This window comes from Lampris incognitus, chromosome 19 (assembly GCF_029633865.1).
Source record: "Lampris incognitus isolate fLamInc1 chromosome 19, fLamInc1.hap2, whole genome shotgun sequence".
NCBI lineage: Eukaryota > Metazoa > Chordata > Actinopteri > Lampriformes > Lampridae > Lampris > Lampris incognitus.
In genome coordinates, this window is record NC_079229.1 from 23,016,461 (window position 1) to 23,032,946 (window position 16,486).

Below are 16,486 nucleotides of genomic sequence, written 5' to 3' on the forward strand. Positions count from 1 at the left end.
TTATTTTGACCACTCATGGTCGTTTTAGGTAGATTTTATCATAACTTTTTTTGTGCAATTGATCTAAAACTGGGCGGCACAGTGGCGCAGTGTGTGGTCGCCTCACAGCAAGAAGGTCCCGGGTTCGAGCCCTGGGGTAGTCCAACCTTGGGGGTCGTCCCGGGTCGCGAATTTCCGGAATGCAGTCCTGGGTCGTCCTCTGTGGGGAGTTTGCATGTTCTCCCCGTGTCTGCGTGGGTTTCCTCCGGGCGCTCCGGTTTCCTCCCACAGTCCAAAGACATGTAGGTCAAGTGAATCGGCCGCACTAAATTGTCCCTAGGTGTGTGTGTGTGTGTGTGTCGTCGGCCGGCCCTGTGTGATGGCCTGGCGGCCTGTCCAGGGTGTCTCCCCGCCTGCCGCCCAATGACTGCTGGGACAGGCTCCAGCATCTCCGCGACCCTGAGAGCAGGATAAGAGGTTCGGATAATGGATGGATGGATGGATGGATATTAAACTTTGAAAATCCAAAACCGCCAAATTGCCTTGGTCGTACTTGATACTGTGTCGAGTTATGCCATTCATCTCGGCACAGAGAATTGGTAGATGGACAGAGAGAGCGGTTTGATTTTGAGTAAACGTCCCCCGTTCTCCCCAATTTTTTTCCGGCCAATCACCCTATTTTCCGAGCCGTCCTGGTCGTTGCTCCATCCCCTCTGCCGATACGGGGAGGGCTACAGACTTCCACATGCCTCCTCCGTTTCACGTGAAGTCGCCAGCCCCTGCTTTTCACCTGACAGTGAGGAGTTTCGCCAGGGGGGCGTGGTGCGTGGGAGGATCACGCTATTCCGCCCAGTTCCCCCTCCCCCTCCCTCCCGAACAGGCACACGACCGACCAGAGGAGGCGCTAGTGCAGCGACCAGGACACATACCCACATCCGGCTTCCCACCCGCAGACACGGCCAATTGTGTCTGTAGGGACGCCCGACCAAGCCGGAGGTAACACGGGGATTCGAACCGCTGATCCCCGTGTTGGTAGGCAACGGAACAGACCGCTACGCCACCCGGATGCCTTGGGCAAACATTTTCTTAACGCATTTGTGAGATCATTTTCGTTTCCTTAATACACTTTAAACTATAATATATTGTAGCGAATTCGGTGGGCAGCCCGGGAACAGCTACAGCCGGGACGCGAACCCGGGTCTCCCACACCACGGGCTACTACGTTAACCAGTCGACTAAAGGGTCCGACCCGTTAGCCAAGGGCTAGCGAGTCTATTTATCCGTGCACGTTACACTACCCCCTCCTTCGGGAAGCGTGTCCCCGCGCTTCAGCATATCAACTCCCTCACGCCTCTGGGCGCACGCGCTTCCGATGGCCTCACGGTCTCACCATCCCACTTCTTACACCTCTACTACTACTTTCGGCTGCTCTCGTTAGGGGTCGCCACAGCGGATCATCCGTTTCCATTTCTTCCTGTCTTCTACATCTTCCTCTGTCACACCAGCAACCTGCAATGTCCTCCCTCACCACATCCATAAACCTCCTCTTTGGTTCCTCTCCCCTGACAGCTCCATATTCAGCATCCTTCTCCCAATATACCCAGCATCTCTCCTCCACACATGTCCAAGCCATCTCAATCTTGCCTCTCTTGCTTTGTCTCCAAACCATCCAGTTTGAGCGGTCCCTCTAATATAATCGTTCCTAATCCTGTCCTTCTTCATCACTCCCAATGAAAATCTTAGCATCTTCAACTCTGCCACCTCCAGCTCCGCCTCCTGTCTTTTCGTCGGTGCCACTGTCTCCAAACCATATAACATTGCTGGTCTCACAACCATCTTGTAAACCTTCCCTTTAGCTCCTGCTGGTACCCTTCTGTCACAAATCACTCCTGACACTCTTCTCCACCCACTCCATCCTGCCTGCACTCTCTTCTTCACCTCTCTTCTGCACTTCCCGTTACGTTGGGCAGTTGACCCCAAGTATTTATACTCATATGCCTTCGTCACCTCCACTCCTTGCATCCTCACCATTCTGCTGTCCTCCCTGTCATTCACGCATATGTATTCCGTCTTGCTCCTACTGACTTTCATTCCTCATCTCTCCAGTGCATACCTTCACCTCTCCAGGCTTTCCTCACCCTGCTCCATACAGACAACAATGTCCTCCACGAACATCATAGTCCACAGAGATGCCTTCCTGATCTCATCCGTTAAATTGTCTATCACCATTGCAAACAAGAAAGGGCTCAGAGCCGATGCTTGATGTAATCACACTTCCACTTTGAAACCATCCATCATTCCGACTGCACACCTCACCACTGTCACACTGCCCTCATACGTATACGGCACCACTCCTACATACTTACTGCCACTCCCAACCGCCTCATAAAATACCATACCTTTTCTCTTGGCACCCTCTCATGTGCTTTCTCTAAATCCACAAAGACACAATTTAACTCCTGACCTTCTCTATACTTCTCCATCAACATTCTCAAAGCAAACATCGCATCTGTGGTGCTCTTTCGTGGCATGAACCCATACTGCTGCTCGCTGATCATCACCTCTCCTCTTAACCTAGCTTCTATTACTCTTTCCCAAATCTTCATGCTGTGGCTCATCAACTTTATACCTCTGTAGTTGCTACAGCTCCGCACATCGCCCTTGTTCTTGAAAATCAGTACCAGTATGCTTCTCCTCCACTCCTCAGGCATCCTCTCACTTTCCAAGATTGTGTTAAACAATCTAGTTAAAAACCCCACTGCCATCTCTCCTAAACACCTCCATGCCTCCACAGGTATGTCATCAAGACCAACTGCCTTTCCACTCTTCATCCTCTTCATAGCTGCCCTCACTTCGTCCTTGCTAATCCACTGCACTTCCTGATTCACTATCCCCCCCTTCTCTCGCTCTCATCTTCTTCATTCACCAGCCCCTCAAAGTACTCCTTCCACCTTCTCAGCACCCTCTCCTCGTTTGTCAGCACATTTTCATCTCTATCCTTGATCGCCCTAACTTGCTGCTCATCCTTCCCGGCTCGGTCCCTCATCCCACTTCTGACACCAATGTGGCGAATTCGGAGGTCCGCCGCGAACAGCCGCAGCCGGGACGCGGAACCCGTGTCTCCGGCTCCACGGGCGACTACGTTAACCAGTCGACTAAAGGGTCCGACCCATTAGCCAAGGGCTAGCGAGTCTATTTAGCGTGCTCGTTACAACATACTTTTGTTGTTGTTGTTTTTTTTTTATTATGGCTCTTCTCTGATGAAGCGATGGCCCGTATCTCTCTTTTTGCGAATTGAGGATGAGCTCATTTCGCAGGAAATTCAACGCGGGGGAGGAGGAGGAGGAGGAGGAGGAGGAGGAGCGCTTTTTGATTAACCGGCTTGCCGTAGAAGGACGTATGAGGAAGCGGAAGAGTCGGGCGTGTCTCTGCGTATCGTTCAGAGAGGGCTCAGCCTTAAATGCGTCATCCGTTGCCAGCAAAGGGAGAGTCACTTGTCGACCGGAGACGAGCGCATGTAAGTACCGGAGGGTGGCGTGTGGGGTGTGGTTTTAACAGTTTTAGAAAGGAGTAGTAGAGGTAAGTGTGTTTGTACCCAGAGGGGCTGTGCGGCACTGTGAACAGTTATAACTTAAAGTTAAGAAGAAAAAAAACAAGGCAATCAAACATTGAAACCGAGTAAAAAAAAGAGTAAAACAACAGTGTGTTAGCATAAATTAAAACGATGTAAAAACAAACAAACAAACAAACAAGCGTGCTTGGGTGGACAAGCTGATTTGAGCCTTTTCTGCTGGAGTCTGACAGTGAGTTGGATGAGGGTACGAGGGGCTGTTTGCACCTGCTGGGTGTTTCCAACAGCAGCCACATGGCCACAGTGGGTGCTGTCCCACAGGAGAGATTCTGCTCTCTGTTAACTCTTCATTATACAGATCAGACCGACCTTCCTGTTGAGTACCTGTGATTATTGCTACAGACCCTTGAACACCTTTGTTAAAGCGTTTTCGTGTTTTCGATTGAGAGAAGCATGCCAACAGATAAAAGAACAAGTAAAAACTGACTCAGTGAAAGATGTGTAAAACAAGGACATCCGGGACCCATCAACGTCCAACTCCGCCAGCTTCATCAGACCAAAAAAGAAAAAAAAGATGCTGCTGTTTTTTTTTTTTATAAACACAACATATTGGTGTTACAGTCAAAACTCAGCTTGTTATCAATTACTCGTACCTGCGCAATTCAACGATTTCTGCATTCTGGCTGTTAAGTGTGGTGTTGATAGGGCAGGAGTGATGACATCTAAAATCAATACACGTGTCCTTGGTCTTTGTCACATTTAATTCCAAAACGGTTTTTTGATGCCATTTGAAAAAAAAAATCTGACAGGGCCATGGGATATTTCATACTCTTATCACTATTTTAAATTATTTTTATTATCTTTTTCCTTTTCTTTCATTGTGAAGCACTCTGTGACTCTGAAAGGTGCTATATAAACTTTTCTTATTTACTTTCACATTTACTGATGTGATTGTTTTCAGTCTCACTGCGGCAGTCATTGGTGTACAGGATGTATGGGAGAGGAGAAAGCACACAGCCCTGGCGAGAGCTGGTTGATATTGAAGTTGGTCGAGAGAAATGTCCATTCACTCTCACTCTCTGAGATCTGTTAGTGAGGAGGTCCAAGATCCAGCAAACAGCGTTTTAGAAAGTAGTGTGGACGTAAACAGTTAATTTGATGTAGCACACTGTACGGCAATTAACTTGTTTGAACAGGGGAATTGTTTTTGCAGTCCCCACCACATATTGCTTTAGATGGCTATGTAATTATTTTGATCATCTTGGGTGCGTATTAGGTATTTTTCATAGAGTTTAGAAGTTAGTTCTTTTTCATTTTTCAACATTGCGGTCATGACATTTGTCTTTATGTTGTGAGCATCCCACAAAGGCAAATTCTTAGTATGTGCAAACTCCGATGTTAATAAACCTGAGCTTAGTAGAAGATAATATTGTGTGGCTCTTTGTTTATTTCAGACACAATGGCATCATCCACCCCGCTATCTGAAGCCAACACCACTTTCTCCCTGGATTTGTTGAAAAAGCTGACTGAAGAAAAGAAGACTGGCAATGTCTTTTACTCTCCTCTCAGCATCTCCTCTGCTCTGGCCATGGTGATGCTGGGGGCCAGGGGCAACACAGCCACACAGATGTCAGAGGTATACACGCACACTCTCTCTCTCTCTCTCTCTCTCTCTCTCTCTCTCTCTCTCTCTCTCTCTCTCTCTCTCTCTCTCTCTCTCTCTCTCTCTCTCTCTCTCTCTACTGCTGCAGTTAAGATTTCCACTGTATCAGCTCAGATTTAATTTCCAGATGAGGTGAATGCCCTAGAGATTTATTTAAACAATAGCGTTGTACTTTTTTTTTTTTTACAATCTCACTTCACTGTCAGCGATTAAACTCCACCAGTTAGATGGTTTTGACTTTCCTTCGAAAGAAGTTTTCACTCTGCGGGTGTGTGAAGTGGTAGCCTGCTCGGCTGTATCTGTTGGCCTTCATTCAAAATGAGTCAGACAATATGAGACATGCAATGTCAGCAAAATGACTGAAGCATGGACTCACCCATGCTTTTATAAGGGGCGACCAACCATACAGAACATGCAGGAGTGATACACACCTACAGTGCAATAAAGTGGTTCACCTTATCAGTTCCCTGTATAGACACTTTGTTCAGCCACTTCTATATCATAACCAATGTCTGTAAGCAAGTTAGTAAGCCAAAGGTTGAGCCAAGGAGCAAGTGCGCCATTTACATTTATGTTTTCTTATTTAGCAGATGCTTTTATCCAAAGTGGCACACCTTGGGGCATCTTTTCATAGACAAGAATGCATGTCCATGTTAAATGAACTTAGTGTGAGAGTGCAACAAAACTAGTTTGGTTGCATTGGTGGTAAAAGTTTCACTACCAGGTTAGCTGATCTCTCAAGGCCAAACAGCTGGGTTCCTCATCTGAACCAGTCACTCGCCTGTCTGTAGCATAATGGTAATGGTTTGTATAGCCATAACTTAATATCTGCTCCTTATTGCATAAAACTGCGTTGTCCTTTCCCAGCTTTTCAAAGGTTCTTCCATCACCCTACAGTGAACCTAGGTATGCACCGTTGTACAGTCAAAGTTTTTCATTCTGATTTGACACCGTTATCAGCCAGAACAAACTCCTACACATTTAGGGTGACTCCGACTCTGAAATCTAATCCACCTACCTATGTTTGGGTGTGTCCAGGTGTGTGTGCGCATGTGTGAAATGGGAGAGGTGACCATAGATTGGTGTTGCTGGCAGGATCCCTTTCATCAGGCAGTCCCCAGAGAGTGTTGTCCCAAAATGTCTTGTCCTCTCTCTTACCCTGCTGGCCAACATCTAAGCTAAACATACCACAGTTAACAGATAGAAAACGTTTTTTTTAGGTACACACGTACACACACACGCACAGAGTTTCATGGTGTTTCTAATGATGCGAAGCACTACTGATTGCACCTCCAGGTCCTCTGCTTCTCAAAGGCAGAGAAGCCAAGGGAGACGGGAGCAGAGCAGATGCAGATGCAGCAACAGGTCCAGATCAGCAAACTCCCACTGCATCTGCTGACAGCGGTAACCAAAAACAGAAAAAGGGTTAACTAACCAAAGACTTTTTTTTTATACTAACCAGGCAGCTGAGCAGTGTCACTGGTGAGCGGGAAACATTTGAGGAGTACCTGGCTGCGGCCTGCAGAATGGGGTTGGGGTTCAAAGTCAAACATTTAATCCCTCCCACCCATCCCTAACCCCAACCCTGACCGTGTTTAACCCCGCCCAAACCCAAGTCCAAACCAATGCAATCGATGTTTAACCCCACCCGAATCGATGTCTCACCCCGCCCGCTGCCCCATTCTGCAGGCTGCACCCAGATATATTTGAAACATTCAACACCCTGTTGCATGGGTGTTTCCATGGGGAATCTCACACTTGTTTTCTCAAGCCCCTTGCCTGCTAACATCCTACCCTCATATGTCTCTAAAAATAAAGTTTGGTAGTTGGGACAGTGGGGATGAATTATTGGGCTTCTGTAATTGACAGTGTGGAGGCAACTACGTAGGAGTAAATGCAAGCAAGCAACTGCGGAAAACAATTTTTGGTGCAAGGTGCTGGTTATGAGCTGTGTACAAACACTATTGTTTAGACTTCGTCCAAACAATGATTAAGCATGGTGGTCATGAGTTTTCTTTTTCTCTCTTTTTGTATTTTTTTTCTTGATTTCCCCGCTTTTGTCATATTAAGGGTCTTGCTCTCAAGTGGAAATGACAGAAAACCACAGCGTAGTTGCACACAGACTTGCCAGTGCAATAACACATACATGCTATGCACGAGTTGGACCTCACCATTAAATTAGGATAAAATATACACGAAGAATAAATGTCATTTTATAACAGAGTCATTCCAATTAAGGTAAAACTGGGGATAACTTTAATATCACCCTTAAATTTCACTTTTACAAGTACTTGATAATTGTTACCATACTGAAGTGGATGTACAGCAAATCAAATCAATTTTATTTGTATAGCCCAATATCACAAATTACAAATTTGCCTCAGTGGGCTTAACAGCAACACAACATCCTGTCCTTAGACCCTCTTATCGGATAAGGAACAACTCCCTAAAAAAAACCTTTAACAGGGCGAAAAAATAGGAAGCAACAAAATCGCACCATCCTGAATTCTCTCACAAACATTTTAAAGGTCTGTTTTTTCATTTATTACCACAATAAGGATGTAAATAAAACTACACCGGAGGTGTGTGTGTGTGTTTGTGTGTGTTAGAGAAAGAGAGTGAGAGAGAGTGTTTTACATAGCGCTTCCCTCTGCTTGAACTGGTATTTCCATGTGGTATGGCAACATTTTTATCTGGCTCGCTGTGGTTTTTTTTTTTGTTTTTTTGTAATGCAGCATTAACACAGACGTGGTGCTGGTATTGTCAGATAAACTGGTTTATCTGGTGGAAATGTTTTTTCCTAAACACTAGGCTATAGTAAAGGTACTCGTAGTGGTAATGGTACTCATAGATGGCAGCTTCACTTATCGTCTTTCTGTCCTACAGGATTCTAATCCGGTTTTGTTTGTTGTCTTTTATTTTTGGCTGTCCACAGTCCCTGCAACTACAGAAGGCCGAGGGTGACGTCCATGTCGGCTTTGCTAAACTGATGAGTGAGCTGAACAGGCCGGGAACACCGTACTCCCTCAGCCTGGCCAACAGGCTGTATGGAGAGCAGTCCTACCAGTTTGTGGAGGTGTGTTTGTCTGTGCAATACTAGTCAAATGTTTGGACACACCTGACTGAATGTATAGTTTTCAGAATCTTGAAGCCATTGCCTATGCCCCCCACCCCCAACAAGTTGTTTCAGTTAGTACTTAAGTGAATTGTAGTGAACATAAAGATAAACCCTACCATGAGTAAGTGTGTCTAAACTATAGACCAGTACTGTATGTGTATTTTTGTGTGGGTGTGTTGACCTGAATTTGTGTGAATCAGAGGTATAGGTAATCATACTGTGTAAGATAAAGGTGAATGAATGGGTGGGGATACAAGCATGTCACCATGTAAGAATGTGGAGCAATCAAGTATACTACACAGAGGCTGAAACATCTGGCCAAAATAAATGTGACTTTTTTTCTGGCCTAGATTGTTTAGCTAGACTGATCGGAATTGGTAGTAATAATTGTGCGACGGTGGTTTTCAGGAGTTTCTTGGGGAAACCAGGAAGCACTACAATGCAGAGCTGGTGCCTGTGGATTTCCGGACCAATTCAGAGAGGGCCAGGGTTGACATCAACACCTGGGTGGAAAAGCAGACACAAGGTGGATCTCTCTCTCTCTCTCTCTCTCTCTCTCTCTCTCTCTCTCTCTCTCTCTCTCTCTCTCTCTCTCTCTCACAAACACACACACACGTAAAGGTTACTTTACAGTTGGTTGGTCAGTGGTGGATGGAGACACCGATTTAGTGTGTGTCTATGTTGTATTGAACTCTGTGTCTTTGGTCAATTCATGATTGACACCATGTGGTAACGCCTGAATGTTGTCCACCAGATAAGATCAAGAATCTGCTGAAAAAGGGAATAGTGGATGAAATGACCAGACTGGTGCTGGTCAACGCCATCTACTTTAAAGGCAACTGGGACAAGCAGTTCAAGGCGGACCTCACATCTGACTCTACATTCAGACTCAATAAGGTAATGCAGTGTGAAGGCAGCACTGGCTGGTGTTTCCTGTCTTGTCTACAGGCAGATGTCTGGATCTGTAGACAAAGACAAGCAGGAAAAACTGCAGTTTGTCTGGGTTCCACAGATTATGTTGCGTGGTCGCACAGCTGCCATATTTTTCGCAGCTTCCTTGTTAAATCTGCCCTGCGCTGGACAGCAGTATCAAAGAGGCAGCCGTTCGGTTGGGATGTTTGTTAAGATACACAAAGTTTTAAACTGTGGAACTTTTAAGAGATTTACTTTGTCATATTGCATCCCTTAGTAATTTGAAGGAACAGCTCAGTACAGTTATTTTCAGCAGTAGAAAAAAAAAGTTTAGTGTACACACTTAACGCCTAATTACAAGTGGAAAACCTATTTGAGAACAAAGTATAGTATTAAATGGGAAAAAAGAAGAGATAGGTCTGGGTAAAGAGTGAAACATTGGATGACTCAAAATGTAGCCACAGGTTATCAGTCACCTCTGGGTTTTTTTTTTTAATGTATAGCTGTGTTGGGTGTTGCAGGCAGGGCACTAGGGCGTGCTGGCATTATGATATGAATTTGACAAATCTTTCATCCTTTCATTGCCATGGAGCATAATTTCAAAGAAAGCTGAATTGGTTCATCTGGACATAAAGAAAGCATAAAGAATTGTTTTATCCTGATTTGTTTGCATAGTATTAACACAGACAGGTGACAAAGGAAAAGCCTGAATGCTTGACCCCTACAGTGAGGGGGTCTGGGGGCTCTGTTACGCTGTGGGGGCATTTTCCAGGCATGGTTTGGGTCCACTTGACCCCTTAGGGCCCAGACACACCAAACCGACTAGCGGCGACGAAGGCCGACTGTTACGCCACCTCATGTCGCCTACCGTCTGGGCCAAAAAGTAGCACGTCAACATACCACAAAAACTACAGCCGATGGCCAGCTAGCATGTACGTTCTGCACTGATTCGCTAAGCTAAGCTGAACAGCCAATCAGTGATCTCTCTCACCGACGGGCTCCGTCGATTCAACATGCCGAAAAGCTGTCGATGGGTCCGACTAGTGCCGACGGTGCGGGACACACCAAAAAAACTAGGGTCACTGACGGCCTGACATTGGCTGACGGCCGACCGTCAGCCTGGTGTGCCAGGGCCCTTAGAGGGAAGGGTATTGCAAATCAATGCAAAGTTATTCTGAGTGATCACCTCTGTCCTATGATGAGACATTTCTATCCTGATGGGAGGGGTCTGTTCCAGGATGACAATGCCCCCATCCACAGGGTACGAGGGGGTCACTGAATGGTTTGATGTGTATGGGAAAAAAAAAAATCATATGCCATGACCCTTGCAGTCACCACATCTCAACCCATATGAACACCTATGGGAGATTTTAGACTGACATGTTAGACAGCGTTCTTCACCACTATCATCAAAACACCAAACGAGGGAATATCTTTTGGAAGAATGGTGTCCATCCCTCCAGTAGAGTTCAGGGATTTGTAGAACCTGTGATGAGGAGCACTGAAGCTGCTCTGGAGGCTCGTTGTAGCCCAACTTCTTACTAAGACACTTGGTTGACTTTTCCTTTCATTTGTCACCCTTCTGTATGTCGAGCATCAACTACTTACTGGGGATGACTTATTATGACACCTGCATTGCCCCTGATTCATGCATTGACACCTGTTTCCCACATGTAACATTCTGAAAGAAATTGTTGGGTCTTGAAAAACTTTGTGATTTCAGGAATGGGCAAGGCCTTGTCATTCCAATATTAGTCTTTCACAATAAGCAGCTGGACAGCATTTCTCCCTCCGTGGAGTTATGTACTCAAGCATGGGTTTATTTACTCAGTCATGTAGTCATTCAGTTAGGCAATCTGAATTCATCATTTTACTTGGAAATTCACAAAGCAAATTTTTATCATGCAACCTGTACAAATGACTCTTTTTGTCCAGGTCAGAGCTGACACAGCTGAAATTGTACAGTTTAAACATTGGAGTGTATATACAATACGTATATACATGGATAAAGAAGGCAATTTGAACTGAAGATGTGATGATTATATAAAAATAGCCATTCCATAGGTTAGCTGTAGCAGTGCGTTGCATTGAGAATGAGGGCATTTGGCTCACTGAAAAACACTGCTTTTTTTTTTTTCGCTGCTGTCTTCAGAACGAGACTAAAACAGTGAAGATGATGTACCAGAAAGGAAAATTCCCTCTCACCTTTATTCCTGAGGTCAACTGCCAGGTAACCAGTCTGTCATTCAGTTAATCTTCCTTTTTTTCTGATCATTATTAACTACCAATGCAACGGCTTGCTTAAATCAATCAGTCAACTAACCGATCATTTGTTTGTATTGGGTTTTTTTTTCTCTTTTTTATTTTTTTATTTTCTTTATTATTTTCTTTTCTTTTCTTTTTTAATCTGTTTTTATCTTTTGTTTTTTGTTTGTATTGTTAAAATGGGTCCCTATACCTACCAAAAAAAATGATGGTCTCAGTACATACATGAGATAACCCATCAATCAAGTAACCAATCTATACTCTATTTTATGTTTTTGTCTAATTTCCAATGTCCTTCTTCTTCTTTGTTCACTTTGAATGTAAGAGATTTAAAAGGTGATTGTCTGCTGTAACCGGTGCAACACTGTGTTTGACAGATCCTTGAGATGCCCTACACAGGGAAAGACCTCAGCATGGTTATCATTCTACCCAATGATATGGAGGATAACACCACAGGACTGGAGAAAGTAGGATGCATTAACACCCACTAAACTCTTACCAGCCCGAATTGCAGAAGCCAAATGTCTCACACACACTCACAAACTAATCGTTTATATTTAATGCACTGCAGATAGAGAGCAAGCTGACTTACGAGAGTTTTGTGGACTGGACTCGTCCAGACATGATGGACAAGATAGAGGTCAAAGTTGGCCTGCCTCGTTTTAAGATGGAGGAAACGTATGACATGAACGCGATCCTGACAAGCATGGGAATGAGGGATGCCTTCGATCAACGGTGCAGTGACTTCTCTGGTATGGCATGTAGTTGGACTACATCTGCTCAGTCATTGAAAGATGAGGCGACAGCACATGACCCTCCCCAAGAATTTCCACAACCAGTTCTAATAAATGATTACAAAGTAGAATAAACTGACCTACACAGAATGCCACAAAACTATTCAGTATTTCTCAGTTCTCCCAATGTCAAATTGTTGATTGTAAAGAGACTCATTTTGCCAGGCAACAATCACCTTGTCTTTAGCTTAATGCTGCTGTTTTTACCCAAAAATCCCTTCCTTTGCCATATTTTTTTTTCCTCTCCAGTTGTATTCGGCCAATTACCCCACTCTTCCAAGCCGTCCTGGTCGCTGCTCCACTCCCTCTGCTGATCCAGGGAGGGTTGCAGACTACCACATGCCTCCTCCTATACATGTGGAGTCGCCAGCCGCTTCTTTTCACGTGACAGTGAGGATTTTCGCCAGGGGGACGTAGCGGGTGGGAGGATCATGCTATTCCCCCCAGTTCCTCCTCCCCCCTGAACAGACGCCCCAACCGACCAGAGGAGGCACTAATGCAGCGACCAGGACACATACCCACATCTGGCTTCCCACCCGCAGACATGGCCAATTGTGTCTGTAGGAATGCCCCAAAAAAGCCAAAATTCAGATGGACAAATCACCAACTCGAAGTTTGCTCATCTCTTTTAATTCTCTTACTGATAGATTCATTGTCTGTCATCCTTTTTCGTTGACTCTTGTGCAACTCTTTGCACATCCATATTTCCTACATTGCTGAGGTTCTCTCCTTCCGCCCCTCCACTCCACCCATTTCTCATGAAAAAAGTTGATATGTTTTGGGCATCCGGGTGGCGTGGCAGTCTATTCCATTATCTACCAACACAGGGATCACCAGTTCGAATCCTTGTGTTACCTTCGGCTTTTTTTGGGCGTTCCTACAGACACGATAGGCCATGTCTGCGGGTGGGGAGCTAGATGTGGGTATGTGTCCTGGTTGCTGCACTAGTGCCTCCACTGGTTGGTCGCAGCGCCTGTTCAGGAGGGAGTGGGAAGTGGGGGAATAGCATGATCATCCCTTGCACTACATCCCCCTGGTGAAACTTCTCACTGTCAGGTGAAAAGAAATGGCTGGCAACTCAACATGTATCGGAGGAGGCATGTGGTAGTCTGCAGCCCTCCCCGGATCAGCAGAGGGGGTGGAGCAGTGACCAGAATGGCTCGGAAGAGTGGGGTAATTGGCCAGATACAATTAGGGCAACAAAAAAAAGGGGGGGTGGGGAGTTTATATGTTTTTAAGTCGCTTACCCGTCTCCCCCATTCTCATTTCTCTTGACAGGCATGTCTACGGCCAACGATCTAGTGTTGTCCACGGTGGTACACAAGGCATTTGTGGAGGTCAACGAGGAGGGCACAGAGGCTGCTGCTGCCACTGCTGCCGTCATGATGACACGTAGTTCACGAATGCCTGCCGCCTTCATCGCAGACCACCCTTTCCTGTTTTTCATCCGACACAACTCCAGCAGTAGCATCCTTTTCGCCGGCCGATACTGCTCCCCTGCATGAGCACTGTCTCCTAAGAGCAGATGTGGGCCACCAGATTTTCCGTCCAACCATCACTACACCATCTGATTTCACTGATTAGTTTGTCCTCTTTGGCTGAAGGTGCACTCATCCATGAGATCAGCTGGCTTGGCGTTTGGTTGGAGGAAAAACCTGCATCTTGGCACTCTGTGGCACATGGATGCTTATGTCTGTCTACTTTAGAGAGTATACATGCCATGAGATCGCATTGATTAATCACACTTTGAGTTGTTTTCCCATATTTTCAAGGCAATTTGCTGTCAGAAATCCTTTTAGGTGAGCTAGGATATAGGATTTCAACAGGATTTTCAAACATTCATGTAAGGTTGCTTAATCTGCATCCACAGTCATTTTAGTCTGTGTTTATTCTATGGTTTTCATTATGGAGACATTATGCGAAAGCATAATGTCTCCATAATGAGTGGAGATGAGAAATGGTGGCGTGAGAGGGTCAGAGCCATCCGAGGATACTCGACCTGATGATGATGATGATGCCTTTGTACTTTGGATCTGGATCCCTTATTCAGCAGCCTAAAGATCTCAAGCATGTTATGGCCTACATTGCTTTTCTGTGGTATCTTGTGCAATAGTGTCTGTGATTATATACCCACACGCTGCATATGCAGACTGTAGTTTATCTTATTTTATATCTTATTCCCATGAACTTAATAGGATTTGCATTCATTATACTTTATATTGTGCTGGTTTAAACAGCTAACAGAGGTCTTAATTATTACTCCACCCTCTGTATGTGTTAGTGCTATGCTATACAACCTAGCACCCAAGGGACTTATTTATTTTTTCATAGAGAATATACATATGTCCACTATGTGTTTGATGTTTTTAATGAAACCAAAGAGAGTAATCTAATGAAATCAAATTGTCAGACCCAGACAATATTTGTGCCTTATCATGATTGTTATTTTACACATAACTGTACAAAGTGCAACTATACACATATTGTCCTTTATGATGAATGGATAGAGTGTAAAGAACTAGAGTTTTAATGAAGACTTGAGTTTGCATTGATTACAGGATACTTTAAAGTGTGCTCATACTTACGCAGAAGAAAATAAAAAGTATTTGACTATACTTTTATGACAGTACATGCGTAACACTTTTTTTTGCATATTTACACAAATATATACATAATAATTAGAACAAGGAGAAAAAGCAAGCTACAAGACACTCAACTAAAGATAAAACACAGCTAGACAAGACAGAAAATAGTGAGGTAACCTGCAGGCTTTAGCATGGTTTCCAACTAACAGACCCCCCCACCAAATCAAAGAAATAAGATATTAAAACTCAGACAAGACCGAAAATATTGAGGTAACCTGTAGATTTTTGCATGGCTTCAAGCCAATAGGTCCCCCACCAAATCAAAGAAATCAAATTCAAAAACACAGATAGACAAGACAAAATAGTGAGGTAACCTGCAGGCTTTTGCATGGCTTCTAGCTTACAGCCCCCCCCCCCAATCAAAAAAATATAAAACAAGAAAGGAAATATTGAAGTAACCTTTAGGCTTTGGCATGGCTTCAAGCCTATAGGCCTTCCACCAATTCAAAGAAAGAAAATATTTGAATATACTAGGTGTCACCTTTTTATCCATCCATCCATTATCCAAACCGCTTATCCTGCTCTCAGGATCGCGGGGATGATGGAGCCTATCCCAGCAGTCAGTGGGCGACAGACCATACCGCGTTATAAAACACCATATATTCTGATATTCTGAAACGAGGTGGTAAACTATCTGATGGGCCATGATTGACATGACGGTATTTGGCCCATTTACTGCCACCGTGTGGATAGAAGGGATAGTCCGTAAAACCAGATAAACTGACGCTGAAATTTTTTATTTTATTGATTTATTTATTTATTTACCTTGCAGACTACATATTGGTCCACTGTTTGGTTAATTTTATAAAATAAAACGTTGATAAAAATGTTTTATAGATATGAGCCGACATTTAGTAAAGTCGCGCTGATCGTTTACAAATCTGGCAACCTACGGCTGGGCTCGCTTCCTGTCTTCGTGCTGTCAGTCAGCGCTGTGTTATTATGAAACCCACTGGTTTTCTGGGCAAGACACGCCCTGTGTGGCATTCAAGCGCTAGGATTGGCCAGGCGTCCATGCTTGCGCTAGGCGCGCCCACGAGTCTACTCGCTATTAAAGTGAATTGAGGATTTGAGATCTTTGACCATCTCCGACGCAAACCGAGTTTTTTTGTGATTGAAAACACTTTTCCACACGTTTTGTGTGCCCTTATTAACAAGTTGTGGTGGACACGTATTGGGGACAGAATTCAACCCAGGAACTAAGGGTTAAGTCATGGTTGCCCTGGCAGGTTAACGCAGGGTTAAGTTATGGTTGTCCGGCCAGTTTTCTGGTTATTCTTGCCACCTCCGCTCAGTCGAGCTGGGTTTGGTTGTCTCTCTGATTTACCGTGGATTAAAGAAAGTTGCCTACACGGCTAAAGTGTGAACCTACGGTCTTCTCCGTTCCTTCGGCTCTACAAAGTAGTGGTTATCGCCATCAGCCGACTACATAATACAGAAAAAATTAGTTCCTTTCAGGAACTGTTGCTGCATAATATATCAGTATCGTAGTAACTTTCCTTAATTCATTTTAATAGCGAGTAGGCTCGTGGGCGTGCC

At 44.7% G+C, this 16,486-nt stretch overlaps 1 protein-coding gene across 3 annotated transcripts; it reads left to right on the top strand.

Annotated features, from left to right (window-relative positions):
• The first annotated feature begins 3,361 nt into the window (after window positions 1-3,361).
• LOC130129496 (leukocyte elastase inhibitor-like) lies at window positions 3,362-14,925 on the top strand. 3 transcript variants are annotated; one of them, XM_056299039.1, is made up of 10 exons: window positions 3,362-3,496; window positions 5,005-5,186; window positions 6,510-6,617; window positions 8,149-8,289; window positions 8,740-8,857; window positions 9,086-9,228; window positions 11,396-11,473; window positions 11,886-11,975; window positions 12,080-12,260; window positions 13,581-14,925. In XM_056299039.1, the coding sequence occupies exons 1-10, from the start codon at window positions 3,379-3,381 to the stop codon at window positions 13,805-13,807; spliced, it is 1,386 nt and encodes a 461-aa protein (XP_056155014.1). In that variant the 5' UTR covers window positions 3,362-3,378; the 3' UTR covers window positions 13,808-14,925. The 3 variants fall into 3 exon arrangements, with proteins under 3 accessions (XP_056155014.1, XP_056155015.1, XP_056155016.1); XM_056299041.1 differs by lacking the exon at window positions 3,362-3,496 and adding an exon at window positions 3,511-3,558; XM_056299040.1 differs by lacking the exon at window positions 6,510-6,617.
• The last annotated feature ends 1,561 nt before the right edge of the window (window positions 14,926-16,486 follow it).